The sequence below is a fragment of the Schistocerca gregaria genome, chromosome 7 (genome assembly GCF_023897955.1).
Source record: "Schistocerca gregaria isolate iqSchGreg1 chromosome 7, iqSchGreg1.2, whole genome shotgun sequence".
NCBI classification, from domain to species: Eukaryota; Metazoa; Arthropoda; class Insecta; order Orthoptera; family Acrididae; genus Schistocerca; species Schistocerca gregaria.
Window position 1 is genome coordinate 422,366,826 of NC_064926.1, and position 26,101 is coordinate 422,392,926.

The following is a 26,101-nucleotide window of genomic DNA, read 5'->3' on the forward strand; positions in this document are numbered from 1 at the left end:
CATCAGACCTGACTTAAAGTTACTGAAGAATTCTGAGTTTTTGGATTCAATCATCTCATTAAGAATATTGCCTGTATCTTTTTGTGCTGCAAATAAGTATTTTCACTTTTTCCATAATGGCTATTCTTTACGTCATTTGTTTCTGTGCAAAATTTTGAGGCTGTCCACGATTTTCGAAGGGTGGCCTTTGACTACAAGGAGTGTTGCTACATCTGATTTGTTATATTTCTAAAGTTTGAAGCAATCTGAATGTTCTTTAAATCAAATTGTGAAATTTCTGCTAGTCTGGCCTAAATAATATTCATTGCAATGGCTGCAGTTAATTTCATAAATGCCTCAAAGTCTTATTATGAATTAAGTTTTCTAACTAGGTTGTTGGTGCTGCTTAAGCTAATTTTTCCCTCTATGTTTTCGAATAAACTAGCTAATTTATCAGATATTATGGCAATATATGATATTTTTCTGTATGTAACTGCTAGAGAACTGTCAGCTATGAATGTAGTTTGCTGTTTGTTCAGTGTATTTTTTATCTGTTGTGACACAGTATTTGTGAGTGGAGGATCAAATCCATTTTTTATTGTGCTACATTTTATTGTTTCTATTTCTTGTCGGAGTTCCGTATGCTGAAGTGGAAATCTGGAGAATTTGTATGGCACTGATCCTCATGCAGTTTTTTTTTTGTGGGAGGTGGAGGCATGTAGAAGAGTCTGGTACAGCGATGTCTTAACCAGCAGATTTACTGTGAACACTAAAAGATGCCTGTTGGTCCCGTTTCGTAATTTCATGTCAAGAAAAGGTATGGTCGTATTCTCCTCATACTCAAGGCTGAATTGGATATCTTTATGCACACTACTGAATTTATTAAAAGGGTTTGTTATTTCTTCATTTGTGACATAAAACATAATATGGTGTTAGCCAGAAATCTCTTACAGAATTTATCTGTGCTTGTGATGCTCTCTTTTAGTTTGAAGACTTATTCATTACATGGTTGAGAAATATTTCAGCTGTTAGGCCACGAAGAGGAAATCCCATTGCAAGGCCTAGGTCATGCTTGCAAATTTTGTTGTTGAAAGAGAAGAATATTTACAATTTCTTGTCTGTTCATTGCCCTGTTTTTCGTTAGTGAACAAGGCCCAAGAAAAAATGTAATATTACACAGTGTACCAACAATGTGACTAAAGCTTTGGGACACCAAAATTGAAAGTGACAAATGGTATACAATAAGTTTATCACATGATTATGGTACCACGAAAAAGAGATGCAGAACTTCAAGTGTCTACATATCATACAGGGTGTGCTGTCAATCACTATCAACGAGGCACAGCTCCATGCCTACAAAAGACACAGTTCACCATCAGTGTCCGAGCAACTGCTTAGGTACACAAGTTCAGCAGTTTCACAACAGTTGCATGCACTGACTGGACACTTATGGATTGATTTGGTGAAATATAAACAGTGGGAGATAAGGCACTGTACTAATGCTTTTCCCACTTCAGACTGCAATATCTCAGTTATGTAACTGACTACATATTATATGATCAAAAGTATCTGCAGACCTCTATGTACTGTAGAACTGAATACTACACATAAAAAGAGGCAGACCCGTCACTATAAAAGGAGGCTGGGAGTATTGTGTTATGAGTAGAGGAACAGTACTAGCAAACTGATCAGTTAGGAGAGCTCAGTAACTTCAAATGTGTAGGTGGGTTGGTATGTCACCAGAGTAAAAAATCTATCAGGGACACTTCACCTTTCTAAAGCTGTCCAAGTCAACTGTTGGCAATGTGATAGTGAAAAGGAAATCTGAAGGAACAACCAGAGCTAAACCAAGACCAGACAGATTTCATGTACTGATGGACAGGGACTGTCTAGTATTGCAGATAGTGGTTGTAAAAAATAACATAAAATCTGTGGCAGGAATCACTCGTTCATTCATAAGTGTTCCCAGCAGTCCAGTCTTCTTTGTCAGCCCGGTGACCACGTTTGGGAAGTTCAAAACAATGGGGTACAAGGGTCAAGCAGCTCCTCAATAACCCACAAATTTCTGTTCAAGACAGTGGACAACTGGAGCGAGTAATTTCGAGAGATGAATCACACTGTACCCTGTGGCAATCTAACGGGAGTGTCTGGGTATGGTAAATATCTGGAGAATGTTATCTGCCATCATGTGCAATGCAAAGTAAGAAGTTCGTGGTGTTAAGAGTATGGGGATGTATTTCACAGTTAAGGTGTTATCCCCTTCTGATGCTCCAGAAAATGCGAAATGTGGAAGGATATGAACACATTCCACAGCATTGCGTACAGTAGAGATTTGTGTCATCATGACAATGCATCCTATCATAAAGCAATGGTTTGTGGGCAATAAAATACTGGAATGGACTGCCCTGTCAAGAGCTCAGACTTTAACCAAATTGCTGGATACCTCTGCATCCAACATCAGTATCTTTTCTGATTTTGGCTCTCTAAGAAGAATGGCTGACCATTCCTCCACAGACAATCAGATGCCTCACTGAAAGTGTACCCGTAAAACTGAAGCCTTCACAAAAGTGAAGGATGACACCTCATAAAAACGTCCACCGAAAACATGTCATAATGAATCATAACTGTGTGTGCTACTTACATTGACAGAGAAATTGGGCCACATCTAGCTCCCCTCTGTACGGGCCTGTCACTGCCCTGTTCATTCATGGTCATGTGTGAATAAACTTTTAGTCAGCAAGAGAGCATAACGGAGAGAAGCACTAACTATATATCAGTGTCTATATATACCTACATCAGAAAATATATGCTGCAGCAATGCCCTTAAACGGAAATTTTTTGATCGCCCCCTTACAGCTGGAGTTTAGTTTTTTTTTGTGTTTTGTTTTTAATATAGGAAATTTTCGGTCTGGAAAACTTTCATACAGAACTGTCGGCACAACATTATGAGAAGTGGAAGTGGACTTCAATCGGATCCTACAAATGGTTCAAATGGCTCTGAGCACTAAGGGACTTAACTTCTGAGGTCATCAGTCCCCTAGAACTTAGAACTACTTAAACCTAACTAACCTAAGGACACTACACACACCCATGCCCGAAGCAGGGTTCGAACCTGCGACCGTAGCAGTCGTGCAGTTCCAGACTGTAGCACCTAGAATCGCTCGGCCACTCCGGCCGACGTGGGAGCCTACAGTGCTATACTCTGGTGTACTGCTAGTGGCAGCAGCCCAGCTTGTTAGTTGTCAAATATGAAATAATTTATATCAGTCTATAGTGGACCTGACACATTAAGTAAAACTCTTTCTACTCGAACTACTCTCTGGTCAAATTCAACTACTCGTCGTCGATGTACGTCACCTGTACGCTCAACTCAACCTTCAACTACGCCGCGAGTGGGGCAGTGATTCAGTTCATCAACTGACTAATGAGTTATAAATCCCATAGTAGGCAGTAAGCTACACGTGCGCAGAAGCAGTGAACAGCGGCGTCATCGTCTGCTAACATTGAAAGCCAATCTATTCTAGCCGTTCTCAGTCGTGTTACAGTAATGTATCTGTATGCTTGTGATTGTGTTCATAACCTTCATTTTGTTTTCGTGACGCACTGCGAAGGACAGTGATGCATTACAAAGGGCACAGAGGCATTCAATAAGTAATGCAACAAAAATTCTCTCTCTCTGCCCATTTTTGGTCGAAAAATGCGGAATTTGTTACAGAGCATCGTGGAATATTCCCGCTTCAGCCCCGATATTTTCACAGAATTTCGACAGGTGTCGGCGCTCCACGTAGCCTCCGAAACGGCGTCTGTAACGGAGGTGCGTTCGAAGCTGAGAGCTGTCACCGATTTTTATATATATATATATATATATTTTTTTTTTTTTTTTTTTTTTTTTTTTTTTTGTGGAAATCCAGAGCATCGCATATATTCACAAGCGGTTGTAGAATGCCTACCGAGACACAGCAGTGAACAAAAGCACGATGCACGAGCCTGTCAGATTCCACGTGTGCCGACCGGTCGCACACAGCTGTGACTTCTGCAATGTTGAAACTTGCCGACACTCTCATTCAAGGTACTTCACAGTGTGTTCATCGCCACAAAAATGCATTTGAGACTCTCCTTCTCACAAAATTTCATTGGAATTTTTCCACCCACCAACCTGGATCATACTCCTTCCAATTCCCATTTGTTTGGCCCAATGAAGGACGCAGTATGTAGATAATGGGGAGGTTAGTTATACAGTAAGACATTGGCTGTGACGTCGGCAAGTAGTGCGTTACCGTATGGACATACGAGCTCTCCCAGTAAGGTGGCGTAAGGCTGTCGCATTGAACGGAGATCATCTTGAAAAATAGATTTTTATAGCCGAAAGGGTGGGGAATAATAACGTGTATTGGAATCTTAAGCAAAACCGAAGTGCTTTCAGAAAACAAATATGTTGCATTACTTATTGAGCGGCCCCTCATTTTCCCCACGTCGAACCCCACAGGACAGAAGTACTATCCTAAAGCAAAGAGGTATTTCAATTTTACAATACCTGGATAAAGTAAATCTACATTGTGGATAAATAAGAAAGTGATTAGATCAATTTTACTTCACGAAAAATGTTTGAACAACGAATAAGTCGTTTCCACTGAATGCGAAAAATAATTTTCGATGTTATCTGGCAGTTACAGAGAAAATAAGATATAAAAAAGTAAAAAATAGGCGTTTATTGTCTTCTAAATATTGTTTACACATTTTATCTAGCTAATAAATGATATTTTGAAATGTCTTAACGACATTTTCCCTGGCCTTTCAGTTCTTACCAGTATATAGAATTTAACACACCTTTATCGAGATCATCACTAAACTCTGTTGTTATTGATGCTTCCTCAATTCTGTTACTCTGTTTCGAAAGTGCCAAACAGAGCATCAGGAGGTTTCTCAAGAGGCGCAATTTTGGCGCCAACGTGTGACCAGAAACAACCACTGGTGAGAGGGGTTACTTAGGAATTACTCGTACGCGCCAAGGCTGCTATAGCATAGTAGTGTTTCCCCAGAGACGAGGAAGTCGCTCGCGTAATAGGCGTCTAGGGCCAACAAAAATGGGGATAATCAGTGCACTGGCAGAGCAGTGTCTTTTTACGAAGGCGATTATGGCCGCACCACGGGAGTTAACAGACTATGAACGCGCAATGGTAGTTGGAGCTAAGCGCTTGGGACATACCATGTCGAAAATCGTGGCGGAATGCAATATTCCGAGAGCCACAGTGTCAAGAGTGGGGACGAGGATACCACATTTCAGGCATTACCTCTCATCCATGGACAATGCAGTGGCCGACGGCCTTCTCTTAACGACCGAGAAGAACGGCGTTTGCGTAGAGTTAGCAGTGTTGACAGACAACAACACTGTCAATGTCCGCCTCGATAGGTGAGTGGCAGTCTGCCATGCCAAGGGGCCTGGGTTCGATTCCCCGGTGGATCGGACACTTTCTCCTCTCATGGAATGGGTCTTGTGTTGTCTTCATCATCATCATCATCATCATCTACACTCAAGTCGCCGAAGAGGCGTAGACTAAAAAGACTTGCACCAGGAGACCGGTCAACCCGACAGGAGGCCATCGCCACACAACATTTCATTTCAAAGGAGGACGAACGACGAACGTATCCGTTAGGATGGCGCTGCAAAATTTGGCATGAATGAGTTATGGCAGCGGACAGCCGACGCGAGTGCCTTTGCTAACAGCACCATATCGCCTGCAGTGCCTCTCCTGGCTTCGTGACCATATCGATTGGACTCTAGACGACTGGAAAATCATAGCCTAGTCAGAAGAGTCCCGGTTTCAGTACGTAAGAGCTGATGGTAGGGTTCGAGTGTGGCACAGACCACACGAAGCCATGGAGTCAAGTTGTCAACAAAGCACGGTGCTAGCTGGTGGTGGCTCTATAATGTTATGGGCTGCGTTTATATGGAATGGGCCGGGTCCTCCGGCCGAATTGGACCGATCATTGACTGGAAATGGTTATGTTCGGCTACTTGGAGACCATTTGCAGCCATTCATGGACTTCGTGTTCCCAAACAACGACGGAATTTTTATGGATGCTGATGCACCATGTCACCAGGCGACAGTTGTTCGCGGCTGGTTTGAAGAACATTCTGGACACATCGAACGAATGATTTGGCCATCCAGCTCGTCCGATATGAAACCCATCGATCGTTTTTGGGACACAATCGAGACGTCAGTTCGTGCACAAAATCCTGCACCGCCAACACTTCCGCAATTGTGGACCCCTATAGAGGTAGCACGGCTCAATATTTCTGCAGGGAACTTCCAACGATTTGTTGAGTCCATGCCACGTTCAGTGGGTGCCCTAAGCCGTGCAGGAGGGGGGCCGACACGACGTTAGAAGGGACCCCGTGACTTTTGTCACATCAGTGTTTATCTTAATGATCTGAAGGCTTTTTAACGAGGTCATTAACTGATACCTAATTATAACAAATAGTAAATTTTTCTTGTCTTGAAAGATGAAGTGACTTCTCCCGACGTAACAGCAGAAACGGGCGCCCAGGACTTAGTCTCCACGGCTCGTGTGTTGCAATTCGAAGCGGCTCGACAGGGCACTGGCACGGAGCTGGCACAGGTAGTGGCTGGCAGCTGCGTCTTCCGCTCTTCCGGCCCGCGCGCTGCGGGGAACGGGTTTCCAACGGAAGCGGCGAGGGGGGCCTTTGTGGCGGCTCCGCGACAGCTGCCGGCCGTAATTCGAACGCGCCAGCGGCGGCGGGGTCGCGTTTACTGGGCAGTCACCAGCAGCTTGACAAGTGGCGCTGCTCCGTGGAGAACCCACAACACAAATTTGCTCCGAATCGCTCTTCCGTCTCGCCTTTGGGGATACTGTGGCCTTGCGCGAAGTCTCACCAGCAGCCTATGCAAGAACACACGCGCTCTCTGGATTTCCGGAACTCTAGGCAAATGACGCAACGTTTATCGACGGACGACGATCGATTTGCTGCACTGGCGCGCTGAACAAAGTTGTGAAGTCTCATTAAAGTCGCCAGCTACGTTATGATCCGCGAGACAGGGCTACAATTGTCAGGGCTTCAAACGCACCAAGAAATGTCTCTGGCGAACTAACACTATTCACCACAAATGTGACTTGTCTGGAGAACATAAACCATTAACAGTCAATACACCACCTCAGAATGATTCCAGAAGGTTATGATGGACCCTCCCTTTTACGAAAAAATCTAAATACAGTAATAGAGTTTAGGAAGAACTGATAAGAGTGTTTATTAATGACAGATGAAATTCATCGTTCAGTTTCTTGAGAAAGGTCGTCTACGGTAAATTCTCCACACATTTGGGAACAGAAAGAATACGAAACGTTTCCTGCACACATACCAAAACATCTACACTCATGTGCGTGAGGAAATATACACTTACGATCACCTCACACAGTATTTAGAAAGCAGCGGATAGTGCGTCTCTATTTTATCCTTCGTATTTTGTTTTATTTCTAAGAGCCAAATAACATGGAAAGTTGCTTTTCTCGTTAAATCGATCTGACTTTCTGTTGGAAGGTTTTTCATTAATAAATGTTTATATGTTTACGTTCTAATTTATACACAGTAACTTTCTTCTTTGTCCAGGTACTGTAAATCATAGTTTTTGTGTCATATGTTTCGTCCCTCTTGGGGTAGAACACTAAAAGGAAAAATACCACGCTCTCTTACAACCTTTAAAATCTGTCACGAGAACAAAGCAAACAATAGAGGGATTAACACGACATATAAACACATAATACATCGCAGTGATAAGAAAGAGGTGATTAGGAATAGGGTAGTTTCCGACGTTAGTAGACGAAGCCACACAGGCGTTTCTGTCCATGCGCAATCTGCAGCACATTCAATTGATTTCAATTTATCACTGACGTCATTTCCACTCGAGACGTGATTCGTGGTTAAATTTTTGGAAGATTTACAACGAGTAGTCCATTTTGACCAGAAAGTAGTTTCGGTAGAGCGACGGATGGTGTGAACAGGAAAACTTTCTGTTGCTACTAACAGATGGTGCTTCACACATGGCTAAAGCAGCCATGATGTTTCCGATTATCTATCCTAGTGCGGTGTCAGTCACTTGCCATGCACACGAGTGACACAGAGTTGCAGAAGCGGTTGTGAACAAATTACCCTGGTGTGGACAAATTAATTTCCTGTAGCATGGTGTGGACAAATTAATTTCCTGTGGCAGGAAAATCCATGTTAAAGTTCCGCTACGGATGCAGAAATTCAAGGAACAAGCAGCTTCGGTGCCCCTTCGCTTGGTGTTGCTGAGTATTACTGCATCAACTACACCAAAGTAAAGACAGTCTTTTGTGACCTTGATGCCGTCCGGGAAGGCCGAGCGGTTCTAGGCGCTACAAAAAAATGGCTCTGAGCACTATGGGACTTTACTTCTGAGGTCATCAGCCCCTAAAACTTAGAACTACTTAAACCTAACTAACCTAAGGACATCACACACATCCATGCCCGAGGCAGGATTCGAACCTGCGACCGTAGCGGTCGCTCGGCTCCGGACTGTAGCGCCTAGAACCGCAAGGCCACTCCGGCCGGCTAGGCGCTACAGGCTAGAACCGAGCGACCGTTACGGTTGCAGGTTCGAATTCTGCCTCGGGCATGGATGTGTGTGATGTCCTTAGGTTAGTTAGGTTTACGTAGTTCTAAGTTCTAGGGAGTGATGATTTCAAGTTAAGTCCCATACTGCACAGAGTCCTTTTTAATGACCTTGATAGAAATGAATCAAGTGCCATCGAAACCGTGAAAGCAGTCTTTACAGATAATTTGCCACTGTACAGTGTTCTCCAGCAGACTCTTGGATATTCTACAATGCACAAAAGTAGTGACCGCACTTCTGGGAGTGCGACAATATTTTAAGGAAATGAACCAAAATCGGCCTGCAGTGACCTCGCCGCTTTCATATAAGCTCCTGTGACGTCCTGCGATTTACAGAGAAGTTTTTCCGGGTACAAAACTATGCTCAGGGGGCACCCCTAGATCTCCGAAAACTGAAAATCTGAAAATGCCCCTTGTGATCCAGTGCAGCTCAAAAGAAACTGAAGATTGACAGGAGGTGTTAACTAATCCGCGATATTTTAAACAAGGGTAGAAAGTAGTAGAAACGTGGATTTGTAGTTTTGTGGGTTTATTTCATGTTCGAACATACACAAGATTTTCAAAAATACATGATAGTTTCAAACACTGCAAAAAGTAAATACTATACTCACATTTTTTTTTAGAAGTGAATTTTGTATAGTATGATATATAAAAAAGATCAACAGGAGTGTCTTGAAAGGTACTGATACACAATCGTTTTTTTTAAAGGTATATTCGTGTAAGTTTAAGGTCATAAACGATTGCATATTTCGCTGTTTTTAAGGTCATTGAAATCCGGCGCTGGTTATTGGGAGTCTACAACGACTGAAGTCAATAATATTGACGTACACTTCTGCTATCCTTTCCATAGACGGATGTGACCTGCGTTTTCTACCATACCAAAGGACACCGTTTGATTGTGACGGGTTCAATGCGAGAGCAGCGGTATTGGCGCAATGAGTGGGAAGCTCCAGCTAGTTGCGGTGGGGCACCTGCCGAAGTATCGGACAGCGTGGGCGTACAGTCGGCACGTGAGCTGCCCACGGACAGGAGCCGACACGGCGACGTGTGAGAATCGGCGGAGCGGCCGCTTCCGGGGACACACGGCCGACCTCCCTTATCGACCGCTGTTCACCTCCCCTGCCCCGCCTCGTCGCCGCACGGCATGCTTCCGCTCGGCCGAAGACACAGTGGACAGACCAGCAGCAGTCTGGCCGTCAGCCTCAACGCGTCGCGCGCTTCCCGGCATGAGCCCTCCTGGACGATAGGGTGGTCTTTCCTTGGACGAGGGGGACAGACCGCAACTGTTGTGATTTTATCCGCCACTCGGTAGGAGTGATCCTGGGAAACATAACTAAGCTGTATCATGATGGCCAGTGGCGTAGACTGACAGCCACGGAATGTCAACTGGGTACTATTCCCGTGGGCACACAGTTTTGTAAGAGGAGAGGTGCGAGAGGAGGACGAGAAAGACGCGAATGAATCTGAGGACACTAAAATTGGAAGGAAGTGATATGTATGAAATAAACTGATGGGTTTCGAATTGGACTTTGTTGAACAACAGTTCCGTAAGACCTAAACCTCCCTGCTACAGAGACGCTTGGAAATTTGTGCTAAGTTCCTACGGTTCAAAATGGTTCAAATGCCTCTGAGCACTATGGGACTTAACATCTGAGGTCATCAGTCCCCTAGAACTTAGAACTACTTAAACCTAAGGACATCACACACATCCATGCTCGAGGCAGGATTCGACCTGCGACCGTGGCGGTCGCGCGGTTTCGGACTGAAGCGCTGAGAACCGCTACACCACGGCGGCCGGCAGTTCCTATGGGGACCAAACTGCTGAGGTGATCGGTCCCTACGCTTACACACTACTTAATCTCACAAACTAACTTGAGCTAAGGACAACACACACCCATGCCAGAGGGAAGACTCGAACCTCCGATGGGGGAGCTGCGCGAACCATGCAAGGCGCCTCAGACCACGCGGCTACGCCGCGAGAGACGCTTCTTTCTCGTCTTTGGCTACTAGTTGAAGCCACTCTCGTTATGCCGAGTGGGACAACAAAACCACTGCGTAGAGAGTACATTTCGCGTTTGTTGATTTGTTTGTTACGACTTTCCACTGCTCTCCTATGAATTATGAATCGCGATATGGACGCAAATAATCAGACTTTCGATGGAGCGCTCCGTGCTTCGCACGTACCACACGAAACGTGATTTTTGAAATGTCTACCATTTACTTCACTGTCGTCAGGTCGTGTTGATCTCAAACAAATACAATGGCTAAGAGGCGGTGACGATTAAACTAAAACCGGTGAGATTTCAAATTAGGGCCGCATAGTCGAAGTTTGCCCTGGGTGCCAGTTACCCTAACGATGATGGACGGCTCTCGCAAGTGATAATGATGGATTTGCTGCATATAAGTAACATTCGCATCTCTTTTTTTTTTTTTTTCAAAATTGTTCTCACAAGTGAAACTGATGCGTCGATTCCCAAGGTACGCAAAAGCAGATTTCTTCATAATGTCTCGCCATGTCGACGCAAATATGTGGTTCGCATGTGTTAAAAGTCACCAATCGTTCGGAAGAACGTCCTTGTTAGACTCTGCCTGTAATGGTTAACTACTTTACCATAAACAGGATCTAACCATTCACTCATATTAACAACTTCACCCAAACACTTTCTGTAGGATGCCTGACAGTTAAATTTTTTCGCTGTTGATGCCAATTTTATTTCAAAAACATTATTGTACGGTTATTGTCATTAATATCTTGGAAATAACAACATGAAAAGAGTATTTCTCCCCGTTGGGGGTGGGGGGTAGGCAGACTATACACGATTATTCGTAAGTACTTAGAGGATTTCAGAACACGACCGCGCAAAGACTACACATACTGAAAACAGACGCACATCAGTGGGCAGAGTATCTCTCCAACTTTGCAACTCTCACTACAAGTGCTCAATGTGAGCTTCGTTTGTGATACGGCACGCGTTAATTCAAGAGTGCAAGTCTTTGACACGACGTAACCGGGAAGGCGCGAAGGCAACCCGCTCTGCTAGTCTGGTAACTAGGTTGCATAACAGCAGGTGCGAACTAATTTGATGTGACAATACGGAGACGAGGGTTGAAAATGAAACTTGAGGACAGCACAACATATAGGTGCAATCAGTAATTGTAAGGATTCTGCTAACCATTAGTAGTCTTCCTTTTAGCAGTGGGACGATGTTACATAGCAATAACATGCACGAAATTCCAACTGGTTCTCTGATAACCTATCGTGGGAGACTCACCTACCCATGGTAGACAAAGGTTTAAAATGCTTATTACACTGTTGCCGTTGTCATCACAAGACAGGTCTGGCGTGCTTTAGCGAACATGCACCTAAATCACTGTCTTCCCCAACTGCTTTGACCCCTGAATGTCAGCTATTAAATAAACTAGAGCAAAACATGCATTACCGCTGACGATTTTCCATCAGTGGAGGACGAGGCTTTCTGCAAACTAGCAAGTCACGTCGCATTAGGACACTTTCACGAACAGTGACACTATGGGCAAAGCTCACATGGACTTTATTACAGGCGTCACTACGTTTTAGTAACGTAGCCAGGAGACAGAAAGCGGCGCATCCTCGTCAGCTAGTGCGACATCTGCCGGAAGTGGTGAACGGTGACGACAGTCTACGAACATACAGCTAGTTGTGGTACAAGCGTCTGTGCCACCAACAAGATTAAATTGCCTGAGAGGAGTTCTGCTGCCTAACGCTTTCTTGGCTGCTTCACTGAACGAACTGTAAGAATCTGACACTTAATGGTAATACGGCCTAATTTAAAAGGTCTGGCCTCTTAAACCGCACTTTCGGGAGTTGTTCTTGTAAGAAAAAAAGAAAAGAAAAAAAGAAAAGAAAAAAAGAAACAACCCAAGGAAGATTAGGGTCTAATTACACGTCGCCCGTTTTCAATTCCAAGGAACCATCCTAACATTCGCCTTGGCCATTGGAAGAACCATATCCGTCAGAAGACTGCGGGAAAACAGTTAAACAATACAACACAGTTATCTCACATGCTCCAAACTATTAAACATTACATTTGCTTTTATGTACGTGAAGACAATCGTCCAATTGTTGTCCTCTTCACATAAACTGCTTAGACACTGAGAATTTCAAGGACGTGGTTAAAAATTAAGAACATTTCTCCCACGAGAGGGAAGACCGTATTTCTACTTCCCATCTCCTTTTATGTGTCTTTTTGAGACGCGCACCGAAAGTGTTAACAAGTTTTCTGTCTTAAAAGTGCTGCATCAAGTTGTCAGTTTGCACAGAATACCGGCAATCGGCGTAAATAAACTAATACTTTCAGTGTGCCATTACGTCTACTGTGGATACTGCTGCTCGTGCGATATATATAATGAGTCTGATTTTGTATAACGAAAGGAGTACTACGAGGTACGCGAAGTTGCAGGCCATGTGGAGGCACGCATTGTTAGCTCTCAGTGTTTCAGTTGCCTTCCGGGAAGGTGGGCGTGGTCGCCTGTCAACTGTGATGCGCACCGGGCATTACGAACAGCGACGCCACCAAACGACACAGACGCTAACCCTAGAAAGCCTTATTAGGCGAGTAATTTTCCTCACGACCATTTTAAGTTCCTGCTATAGTGCATAGTCTACATATGTAAAAACCTGAGTTCCACATAAAGCAACCTCGATACAAAACCTCTTCTGTAAGTTTATTCTTTTGCCGCTCGTTTTCTGAAATTTTGATTGTGGTCAGGGAAGCACACAGGAACGGGGCAAGAATCCAAATACCAAGTATTTCTTATGGGTATTCACCAATCTGAATCTAGCTCCAGGGCGATTTTCTTAAAACTTTTTACGTAAATTAGTTATTTTTCACCATCTTTCCTGCATTAATCGTCTCACAAAAACGATAATATTTCAGAATATTAGATAAAATCTACAAACACATACTGCAGTATTAAGTTGGATTACTGGAAGACCTTGTTGGAAGGGTTCTAGGGAAGTGCAGCGCTTCTGTACAGGATACCGCACAAAAAACGCCAGTGCCTGGTGTAATTACCAAGCAGCTGATACTGGCACGACATAATTTCAATAAGTATCAACAAGAGCTGCGAGCAACACCCACTGAAATATTTGCAGACAACTAATCTTTCAATAAAACCTTAGTGCCACGCTTGGTCGACACGTGTTTCCCGTGGGCACAGCTCGTATTTACGGCGCGGTCTGTAAGTCGTGGAGAGTAACCGGAGCAGCAAAAAGTGTGACGAAGCGGCGAGCTGGAACGGCAGCCGCGAGGGATCGAAATGACCAGAGCGGCATCGAGAGATCCCAGCGGCTTCTGCTATGAAAGCCGTGCGGAGGTTAGTCGGCTGCCGTTCTCCGCGTACATTCAGACGTGAATTGCTTTCAAGTGCTTTTTTACATCTGAATTTACAGCCAATGGGAATCGAACCAAAGGATACAGTGCAACAACAAAATACATTTCGCTGCTATAGGTAAACATCCGGAAAAGTAAGGGTATCTTCTCCCCTCCGATACACACCATACGTGCGACAAAACAATAGACTGGTGCTGTGTTCACCATTAACACACAGCAGGTTGGATGATGAATATTTCTATTTCTGCGCTCCGGGTACATGCTGAACGTTATTTTTCAAAGTCGTACACTTAATATATGAAGTTACCTACCTTTTATTATTGTACACCTCCCACCTCCACTCACCCCACCCCCGCGTACTATGCTACATTTAGCAGTACTTATATTAAATATTTTTAATTTAAGATCTATCTTCTGGACAATATTTTAAATCAATGCCTGTGTAAATATCGACCACGCTTAACTGGACGATAATTGGTATATTGCTTTTGTTGTAAAGGACTGTGTTATATCACTGATCACACATCCCAGCCGTGCGCTCAAATATGATTCTTTTCCTGCGTCCTGTGAGACGCACAATGCTAGTAGTAGTAATGAACTGCCTACCCAAACAGTAAACCTGTATTGGTTGGTTGGTTGGTTGGTTCGGGGAAGGGGACCTAACAGTGAGGTCATCGCTCCCATCGGATTAGGGAAGGAAGTCTGCCGTGCCCTTCATTTGCCTGAAGCGCTTTAGGGAAATCACGGAAAACCTAAATCAGGATGGCTGGACGAGGATTTGAACCGTATGCATCCCGAATGCGAGTCCAGTGTGTTACCCACTGCGCCACTTCATACAGTAAAACCTGTATTACTACACCACAGGCAGGCGAGTAATAAATAACGGTAACGGACAGCGTCAGGGGCGCCCCAGGAAAGGGTGACTGGACCTCTACTGTTCTCTATACACGTAAATACTCTGACGGGCAGGGTAAGCAGCAATCTGCGACGGTTTCTTGATGATGCTGTAGTGTATGGAAACCTGTTACCGCTGTGTGGCTGTAGGCGGATAGTGGATGAATTAGACGAGGTTTCTAGTTGTGGAATTGACGGCAGCTTGCTCTAAATGTAGGAAAACCCAAGTTAATGGGATGAGCAGAAAAAACCATTCCTGTAATGTTCGAATGCATTATTAGCGGTGTGCTGCTTGACGCCAGGGATGGGAAAATCCGGCCAGTTAATACCGATACCGTTATTTTAGTTCTGAATAGCCGGTATTATTCGGCATTTGCTTGGTCTCGGTTATAACAGTTTTTTTTCATATTTTTAGTAATACTCCAGTAAAAAACGTACCAATTTGCCATAGCGCTAAAATTTTAAGTTTTTAAATAAAACATTTTTTTAAAAAAAACGAGTACTATTTATTTGTAAAATTTCCACTGCTTTGAAATATTAGATTATTACAGAAATTGGAAAAAGCGATCATCACTATTTTAATAACAGCGCCTACAGCTAGAAAATAGCAACACTTGACGTAAGGATAGGTACAGCATTGCAGAGACAATAATGTACTTGTTGCCCTGTGGCATGGCCTACTTAGGCGGTAAGGGTGCACCTGGTTTATACGCTAGATTCTCGCTGTGTCCTCCGACATCAGTTGTATTGCAGAAAGGTACCATCCCCAGTTTGTAAGTATTTCACGAAGTGCAGTAGCGATGTAGTGCAGTGTTCCATTTGCTTTACAAGATTAAAAACGGGAGGAGTCACAACAAATGTGCGACATCATGCAAGGAGAACAATATCCACAAGCCTCCTTGGAAGATAATGTAAATTTGATTGCTATTACTGTAATTATACTGAGATCCTATAAACTCTGGATAATAACTGAACTAGTAATTTTGTAATTGGTAACAAGTGATACCATGCAGTACTGACGATGCAGGGAAGTCGTCAATTTGCGGCTTTTCGCCCTCGCTGTCGCCTCACCTGTCTCTTCCACCTACGCTTTCGCTGGAAGCAGTGAGACCGATTTCTGCCGCAGTCCCAACCACATACAGATCGTTATCTCCTATTCCTTCACCTTCATTAGAATTTTTCAATGTATGTTCGAAGTCTACATCTATTACTGGAAGTAACAGCAAAAAAACCGAAAACTGGTTATTCCAGACACCGGTTAGTTTGAGCGGTATCAACAGACGGGTTAAACTGGAGACGAAACAGAACCGGTGTAACCGAATAAACCGGTTATTTCAGCGATAACCGCCCTCCGTACTTGACACAGTAACGTCGATTAAATATCTGGGCGTAACGGTGCAAAGCGAAGTGCAATGCCATTGCCGGCCGGAGTGGCCGTGCGGTTCTAGGCGCTACTGCTGATGGAGTGTTTCTGTTTACCGTCAGGACGGATTAAAGCAAACCATTAGAACAATTCAGAGGCATGCAACCAGATTTGATAGCTGCAGGTTTGATTAACGCGGAAGTATTACGGAGATGCTTCGTGAACTCAAATGGATATCCTTGGAGAGAAATGACGTGATTGAGTACAACAGTATCACCACACACAAGGCATCTGAAATAAAATACGGTGACACTTTTTATTTATCCATACTGTTACTATAAAATGTACATTCATCCAAAGGAAAGACGAGAATAGACGGTTCAATGACAGTAAAAAGGTAAAGTATCGATGTATGGAGAGAGGGAAAATATATAAATAAATAAATGTCAGCTGTTGTAAGTTTGTCGAATGAGGCAGCTCCTTCCCGTTAACCACTCTCGTTTGTCCATCCTAACAAAGCATACGCAGATATAACTGGCAAATCTTGTACTTTATATTATTCTGAATAACAACTTGGCAAGTTTATCAAGAGTTTCTATCAATGCTGTCCCTCACAGAAGTTATGTTGTGTATTTTATGTTTTAGAGGTGGTTTGTCAGGAAGAACAACGTACATTGTTCGAAAACAATCAGGCCGATTGCAGATCGAGTCTTGCTGTTGGATCATTGTATTCAGAATATAACCATCTTTAAACACGAAGTCCGATTCAATTTTGCTACCGCTGCTTACTGTAGGAATTAAAACTTTCCACGGTCAATCTGCTTATCGAACAATAGTACTTTAATCAGCACCCACGGCCTGATACACTCACCAGTCAGTAGGCGATAGCGATTTCATTGTTTCTTACAGGACTTCTCATCGATACTAACGCGATAGCCGCGCGGGGTAGCCGTTCGGTGTGAGGCGCCTTGCCACGGTCCGTGCGGCTACTTCCGTCGGAGGTTCGAGTCGCGCGCGCGCGCGCGTGCGTGTGTGTGTGTGTGTGTGTGTGTGTGTGTGTGTGTGTGTGTGTGTGTGTGTGTGTGTGTGTGTGTGTGTGTGTGTGTGTGTGTGTGTGTGTGTGTGTGTGTGTGCGCGTGTGTGTGTGTGTGTATGTGGTCGTTAGTCTAAGTTAGATTAAGTAGTGTTAATGCCTAGGGACCGATGACCTCAGCATTTTTGTCCCATAGTCCTTACCACAAATTTCCAATTTTTCCTAACGCGATAATTAATATGTTTGGATGTAAATCCAGTACGTCGTGCTATCACTTTTGTGATGCGTCCTTCCGACGGAAAACCTTTCATTAACGCTCTGCATACTATCGTGCAGATTCATTTAACTTTATAGTTTTCACATTTGCTCACTGTTGCCCGACGAAGGAGACATGACACACGTTATGATGGTTTGCGGAGTATGTATGTAGATGATGTTAAGATCAAGTACTTAAGCGGTTACAAACTGAGCAATGCAGCGGACAAGTAACGCATTTATGAAACCGTCCACCATGTTGAATGCTGTGAATCAGCTGAAATGAATTTAAGTGATGTCCTACGCTACACTAAGCATACTACCGCTAAAACATTTAACGTCTAGAGATCAAGCGGAATGCTACGGCTAAATGGTATTTCACGTCAATACCACTCACCTTTGTGCAGTTTCGCCTTTACGTTAAAGCCGTTATACACGTAACACTCAAAACAATTACGACCACTGCGCATCGCGAGACAACACTGTTTTGTTCCGTTGCGGGCACGTGACACGGTAACGAAAGTACATAAGCGCAACAGAGAGGAATGGGTAATTGATTTAGCCATTACACGGACCGCAAATGGAGAAATCCACTGACATAAGCTACCTGGACGAAGGACAGCCTGTTATCCGACACCTGGGAACACGTATCTCGGAAAAGGCGGAGCTAGTCGGCTGTTTGCGTGCTACTGTGGTCAGTATCAGTGCAGAGAAGTTGAAGGACGGGGAACTGACGAGTAGCCGATAATATCCAAAATGAAAATTTCACTCTGCAGCGGAGTGTGCGCTGATGGCACTTCCTGTTAGATTAAAACTGTGTGCCGGTCCGAGACTCAAACTCGCGACCTTTGCCTTTCGGAGTAAATGCTCTAATGACTGAGCTTCCCAAGCGCGATTCACGACCCGTCCTCAGGGCTTCAATTCTGCCCTCCTACCTTCCTAACTTCACATAAGCTCTCGTGCGAATCTTATGTGAAGTTAGGAGACGAGGTACTGGCAAAACTGAAGCTGTGGTTTCAGGAGCTTGGTAATCGACTCTTACCAAAAACGGATGATCGAACGCGATGGAACACACATACGACGCTACCGAAGGGCCAGCTATGCGTCCACAAAACATCGGATCGTAATTCACGGGAATTGCATGACTTGTACGGAGACATTTGGCGCAGTCAAGTTGTCCTGTACTATTGTTATCATACTTAAACGCTGCGAAGCAGTGCCCACTGTATGACAAATCACCTCTGTTACCCAGCGACTATACCAATTTCAGATGTGGGTTGCGTTTCTAACGACTTCCAGGGGCAACAAAGACTTGACTAAATATTTCGCGTAATTATTGACTGAATTAAACCTGTTGATTAATAGTCATAATACACAATAGGACAAGTATTAGAGTGAAAACTTACGGGTGAGTGACGGCTGGAAGGCCCGGAATGTCCCTGGCCAGCAGCAGATCTGCACCGGGCGGTTGTAGCTGCAAAAACAAACCAGGCGCGTGAAGGCACACCATCTGCTGAAAATCTACAGCTACACAAAAGAATGCGTCCTGCGTCCACTAAGCCACGAAGGTGCAACTGTTGCGTTTCAGTATCTCAAAACATTTTTTAAAATGTGTGGGGAGGAAATCATTAAGAAACAATTTTTAGATTCTAGTACGTCCGAATTGCAAGGGTGAATCAATTTAGTTCTCCGTTGCACAGTTGCGAAGAATCATAATAATATCGTTACTTCATAGCCACTTTATGCACCGTGATCAAATTCACGGTTCACGGGCTATATTCTGCTAAGCCCCGCAGCGACCAGATACTGATGCAAGGGAATACCGCGACGCTACTGGACCACAGGATGCATGCTGTGTGAACTTCACCTCGATGTCAAGTATTTACTCACCGGATCCGCCGCATCGCTGTCGTCGGACAGCGTCAGATCCTTTTCCAGTAGATCCCTGCAACAGACGAAAGACATTTGCTTTTAGAAAGACGCATTCGTTTATATCCCAAAACTCGCCAAGGAGAACTACTGCGTCACAGTTCTCGGGCATAGGCTAATTAAGAGAAGGTGACCGCATCGCTACGTTGCGGCCAGCAAGTAACGCACAATTTTATGAATATCACATATGGCTATAATCAATCCATTTAAGAGACCATCACCAGTGGTACATCTTAATCTTTTAAATGGTTAATATGTTAGTCACAAAGCTAATCAAAAATTTCATAGTAATGAATAACGTTAGGTAATAAATTTAACGTACTACTACTTCTACCGCACTTTCCCCACGAGAACTGAATCGTTACTTCTCTTATCTTCACCTGCTCGTACAATACCAGCATCTCACCTGGAACGATTTGTGATGCAACGGGTTGGGTATCACTTGATAGCACCTTAATGGTCGTTTTGTGCGTGTCAAATTTAAGAGAATTCTTCCTTGCGTAAGCCCGCACATAATTTGTCCTCAAGGAAACTGTTTTACAGCAATCTGCTATAACGCCTAGAAGGTTTACAATAGGCCCGTGACATAAAATACTTTTTTATTAAGCTAAATCCTGGAGCGGTACATCCCGAACAAATGTCTGCCTTGGTAAGGGAAAAATATAATAAAAAAATTGGAAAGAAGGAGGGAACTACTCTCAGCACAAAAATCTGCGACGCAATTTTTCCTCATTCTACAACCTTGACAGTCGTTCGGGATTAACTGCAGGGAGATTTGTGCAAAACGAAGGTGGTATTCGAGCCCGACAACATTCGACGGAAGCACACTGTTCAGAAATATTACACTTTAGCGCATATGGCGCTAACAAGGTGAACATTCTGCTATCACTTTATGTTAGTGGAAGCTTTGTCAACCATTCCCATTATGAGTCTATGAATCTGGGTGAATAACCTGATCTCTCGTATGATTTTAACAGCAAAAAGCACACCTAAGCTGTCATGTCTTTTCGCTGAATTCGCTTAATAGCATACATGTGACCAGTGTAATTCGATGTCTCCTACGAGACTCTCAAGTCTCTCCCCGGAATCTTCCGTACTTTTTTTCACTTTAACTCCTGCTACTGCTGTATTTGGCAAAATGTTCAGTGTTCCGCCAGCACATCCTTCTCTTTCTCAGTGCTGCTGCGGTGACTGAAGCCAGTTCGCGTTAAGTAATAAAGCAACGCTTATTAAAACAAAGGCATAAAGGCTCGTCTACGTAAGCCGTATGCAAAATTGACCTAAATATTACTAAGAAGATCGTGAGTCACCTCACAGATGGGACATGAGTAAGCTTTTGTGTGGTACGCCCTGGAAACCTTACACAAGAAATTCGCCCACTGCTCTTTTACACGGTTGCTAAAATGTTGGCGTTCGATTATTTTTCCTCCCCTTCGTCACGCTTTCCACCCTATATTCTGGCAGATCTCCGACTGCACGGTGAGTCACGAACTTCTGTTTCGATTCTATGCGACGAGGTTGTTTGCTTATCACTAATTAAGAAAGAGCATCAAGAATTTGGGCTACGCAACGTCAAATTTCAACTGCAAAAGCATTACTTACGCACTTTACCGTTTCTTGGCAATTTCCATAAGAGAAATATGCTTTGCTTGAAGCTGGACAGGAAATGCGAACTTACATATCCTTGCAATATGCTGACAAGCGGAATCCCGGTATTGCGTAGAGTCTTCTTAACGATAACTTACAGATGCAGAACTTCATTTCTGCCTCAGGACTATCGTTGCTAGTCGGCTGCCATTCTTCTGTCAACAATCGATCGCTGTCAAGGGAAGCAAAGGAAACTAGTCAGATATATTTCAGTGATTGAAGACGCCAGTGGTACGACGTTCACAACAGATATTCGAGGAAAGCAACGGCTACGAAAGTAATTCCACGACGAATAGAAACTACTAAAAAAAAGTGGACATGAAATAAAAACACATGTATTTACGGTTATTTCGAAACATTTACAACTAACTATATTCAGGGCCCTCGGAAAAGCAGGGAATTTTAGCTTTACAGCATCACAGAAAACAACGCAATAATGTTTGGATACTATCTTTTGGGTTCGACGCGATATTTTCCCTTAAATTTGTGCGCCCGCGTTTGAAACTATACAGTATCTTTTGAATACAGAACAGCATATTCCCTCTTCGGTATAACGACAAGACTATTGCTCTATGTTAACGCCGACACTCTGCTACATCTGGTAGGTCTTGATGGGGCGTTTCGCATATTGCAAGCAAAATTCAAATTACAACGACTGTTAGGGTGAACGAATTTCTACTAAACAAATAATCCACGCTGTAACGCTTAGAGTTAACGGTGTCTTATTTTAAATTCTAGCCTTTGATTCAGGTAATTACATGATCCACCATACTACACTGTCTTAGGCCCAATTAAAATATTGGCGAACCGCCGGATCCTCTACAGATCGCTGAACGTCGAATTGCAGGTTTGGGGGAAACAACATTAAAGTCCCCTGCAAACTTTCAAATTTGATGTCTATTATCCAGGGATTTGTCAAACAAGCGCGCATATGAAGTAACTAAATTTGTCCAATTTAACCACACTTCTGAAACAGTTGTTAAGCTCACGATGAATAGTGCAATCCGGGATTACAAGCTTTAGATCTTGGAAATTTGCTCCAGATGCCAGATCTCAAATATTTAGATAATGGCCCGGCAAACATCTGCCTATTGCTTGACAAATCCAAGTTTAAACGGTCAACCTTGTTTAGCAAATCGGCCGTCAATCAAAATTTCAATCAAACGTCACACAAAGTATGTTGGACAAACGTGACAGCACTCAGCCTTGTATCCTGACGAACCGTATAGTTTGGCAAACGGTTTACTCGCATAATGTGATATTAAGATAGTGTGTGAGTCGTGTATGAAAGATATGCTTTACTTTAAAGAAAGTGGATTTTTGGTACTTAAACTGATAATTTAATTGCTACGTTAATAACCCGTTCGGGTAGCTGAGCACGTTGAAGCGCGTTTCCGGGATTCGAGAATACGAGTCGCCCCGGATAGAATCCGTCTCGCGGATTAACGACTACATTAGGTAAGCCGGACGTCAAATACGGCGGGTAGGGTCCAAGCCCTGCCTCACTTGCACGATACGCAAACACACTCAGAACAAGTTCTCACACTTTTACATGCGAATTCTCTAGACGCAGCAGATGGCAAACGCGAATTCCGTCTCAGGAAGAATTGCTCGTCACTAATAAATCTGAATTATCTACCTCAGGCAAGACTTAGATTGAACTATTAAACAAATATCTCGACTCTTAATGTAAACTTGCATCTTCTGTAACAAATGAATGAAAGGACAGTTTATGCCCAATCTGTCAATTCAGTATCATGAGATGTCATATGTAACTCCTGCCCGTCCCTCCCCTATAGTCATTCTATGGAGAGTCGTCCTTTAATTTTAATGATATTCCTTTCCTTCGACGGCGACAAAATTAACATTACGGAAGCATATTCGGAAATTACGTCCGGTACATCTATATTCGCTTTTTTATCGTAAATTATCTAGTAGCTGATTAAGGAAGCCACAAAACAGTTATCTAAATGAGTGCGGAAACACATTGGCTCCCGACTGCAAATCGGTTTTGTGTGTTCCCTCGAGAACAATATACGAAAACGAACACACACGCCGTTTGTCGCCTTACCTGTACCTGTACCTGTTTGAAGACTGAAATTTCAATACAGTGGCAGAACAATAGAAGTGGACAAACGAAAAATTAACCATCACCCCGTAGCATGAATATTAGACAGTTCAGAATTCCATAAAACGATACAGCAAAGCAACATGCACTTAAAAGCAGTGTCGAACTACTTAGCTGCTTTTAATTTGGTTGGAGCTCGATTTACCAGTTCCTATGAACGGTAGGGCGCTGTTCGTTCTAGTCCCATCGACGAGGTCATCAGAGATGGCACTCAACTTCGGATTGAAGAACGATGGGGAAGGAAATTGATCGTGTTCGTTTCAAGTGATTCATCCCTCCATTTACCTCAAACGATTTAGGAAAACAATATAGGTGCCCACAAAGAAATTTGCACCACCGTCGTCCCTCGCTTGCTAACAATACCACGAGTTTTTGTGGTGGAGTACTCATCTAGGTTGTGCGACCAGACTATCAGACATCAGAAAAGTTTGCTTGGACTGATGGATCGCAGTACGCGTTGGAACCGACCGAAGAGTTGGACGCAGATCGCATGGACACTGCATCCCGTTTACCGAGAAAAGACTGTTTGGTGAAATGGAAGATATATCACCATGTCCGCAATGTTTGCACATGATGAAATGGTGCCTCTGACGTGTGTGCTACTGGTTCTCACCAATAAATTGGAACTTACGGTAGTATCATGTGCGTACTGGTGTAGTTACCCACAGTAATCAAAGCGACCTATCCTACGACTCATGTATCAGAATGGTTTGGAGAATTCTTTAGGACCACGGAAGCGCTATTTGTGTGGACCCGCAGGTCACGAAACCTCGGTTCTACTGAGTGTCTCTGGGATGCCATCGAGTGAGCTGTGAGTGTTGTATCCACCATGACTAATATCCCCTCGTGATGACTGGGTGTTGTGTGACGTCCATAGGTTAGTTAGGTTTAAGTAGTTCTAAGTTCTAGGGGACTGATGACCATAGATGTTAAGTCCCATAGTGCTTAGAGCCATTTGAGCCATCTGACTAACATCAGTTATGTGTGGCTATCGAAGGATCATGGGTGAGGATGGCTTTCCCACGTTTTCGGACTCTCGTGGACTCGTTGCGCAACGCCAGGTGGAGAAGGAAGCAGACAGTCGGGGAGGGGGACATGGTCATGTCCGTAAAGATTTTTCATCGCCAAACAGGAGTGATACTAAGAACGTAGTAGTTGACAGCGTATTTCACAGGACTTGGAGGCTGCTAGTCCTTAGCGACGCCTTTTCACGGTGAGATAGTTGCAGTAAATAAATCATCTCAGAAAGACAACCGGTCGCCGACCAATTACTGGTCCGACAAATCCTTCCGCGCGCACCACACATCATGAGGCGTGTTTTCTGCCCGTCTGCCCACGGTATGGCATTTGCTATCAATTAAGTCGAAGTTCCGTGCAACTTTGAAGACATTCTGGGAGAAAGCTAAATTATAAGTAAAAACAAGCACTACTACTAATCTATAACGTAGAACCTCACCAGGCAGAGAGAGAGAGGTGAATGTGGGTACTTCAAACTTTGCGTGAGTAGATACCGCTGGTTACCGAGAGGAAGCCATTACATATGCATAAACTGCACTGACAGTTATTGGTATTATATTGGAAGCAGCAGTACATTACTGGATTAAGGTCAACTACTGATCGATCTGCTTCTCGAGCATTCTAAATAGGTACATTGCGTGTGTGCAACCAGAAACCCGCGCCGGCTGTACTCCTCGTCTCCTCTAGTTTCTACCCGGCCACATTTTTTTTACAGACACTTTATGGAAATACTTTTTCAAGTTAAATGCCCCAGTATGTCCTCGTCAACGGACAGCATCTTCTGTGAGAAGCACGTTCAGTCTGCTGTGCGAAATATAATTGTGCTTATTTTGGCACAACTATTTTCTGTTCACTGTTTTAAATTGTTCTGTTTAAAATAAACATACTGATAGTTCCATAACGTTCAATTTTTCTGTTCATGGATGAAACTTAAGTTACTGTACAACGCTAGAAGGATTAACAGGGATTACAAACGTCGAAAGTGAGCAATATGGTACATTACGTAAATGTGTGGGCTTCCACAACCAATGTCAGTCTGAACAGTTGCGTCATATCTAAATATGGAGTTTGTTATGACTCTTTCAAAGTGACGTGTCCTATTATTTTGCAGTATTTTATTCAAATAGGCGATATAATTTGATATTGCACATTTCATTACAAGCAACAACAAAAAACTCTGAACGACACCAAAAATATGAGGAAATTACTACGGTAAAAAAGGTTCGTCAATTTAAAACATCCTTATCACACCAGTGTCAATACTTTGAACGCATACTTCTAGTAAACACGCGTTAGTATATTAAAAAGTGTCAGTTCCTGTGTGCCATGTGATTAACTATCGCATTCATATCTATCACAGACTAACAGCTTTCTAAGCCAGTCAGAAGACATAGCACTACAGAAAACCAATAATAATTATGACAAGAGATAAATTACTTAACCATCCAGTAGGTCGACGACCCATAGTCGACAGAGAGATGGGCATGTAAAGCAATATAGCGGGCAAAATTATTTACGAGATGATGATCTATAAAGGCAAATTAAAATTCAATGTATATGCAACAGCTTAATGGGGAACGTGTACTCAAACTAGCTGATAGTATGCTCATCGCGGTACGTTAACTTCCGAATAGATGAGGTCGTCGCACTGGGGCGGATGAGGAGAAAATGCTAACCTGTGCGAGGTGGTTTTTTTTTCCCCCTCTCGAAAAGAGTTCCGCAAACCGACCCTACGCTTCCGGGTGGCAAAAAAGGGGACTCCGTGGAGGACCCAGGAGAAACGATTATATCGTGCTGTAACTCGGCTCCGTGCTGCCTATCATGTACTAGTCAT

The 26,101-nt window shown here is 43.5% G+C and overlaps 1 protein-coding gene across 7 annotated transcripts in view; it reads right to left on the reverse strand.

Annotated features, from left to right (window-relative positions):
- LOC126282160 (AF4/FMR2 family member lilli-like) overlaps nt 1-26,101 on the reverse strand; it is an 896,885-nt gene that overhangs the window by 18,154 nt on the left and 852,630 nt on the right. For 4 of the 7 annotated variants that reach the window (XM_049981681.1, XM_049981680.1, XM_049981678.1 and 1 more), the window contains 2 exons: nt 19,437-19,491; nt 18,953-19,020 (listed from right to left, as the gene is read on the reverse strand). In XM_049981681.1, coding sequence (XP_049837638.1) covers nt 18,953-19,020; nt 19,437-19,491 — 123 coding nt within the window. Of the gene's footprint in view, nt 1-18,952; nt 19,021-19,436; nt 19,492-21,153; nt 21,295-26,101 lie in introns of all 7 variants that reach the window. The other 3 variants (XM_049981677.1, XM_049981679.1, XM_049981676.1) reach the window with 1 other exon arrangement.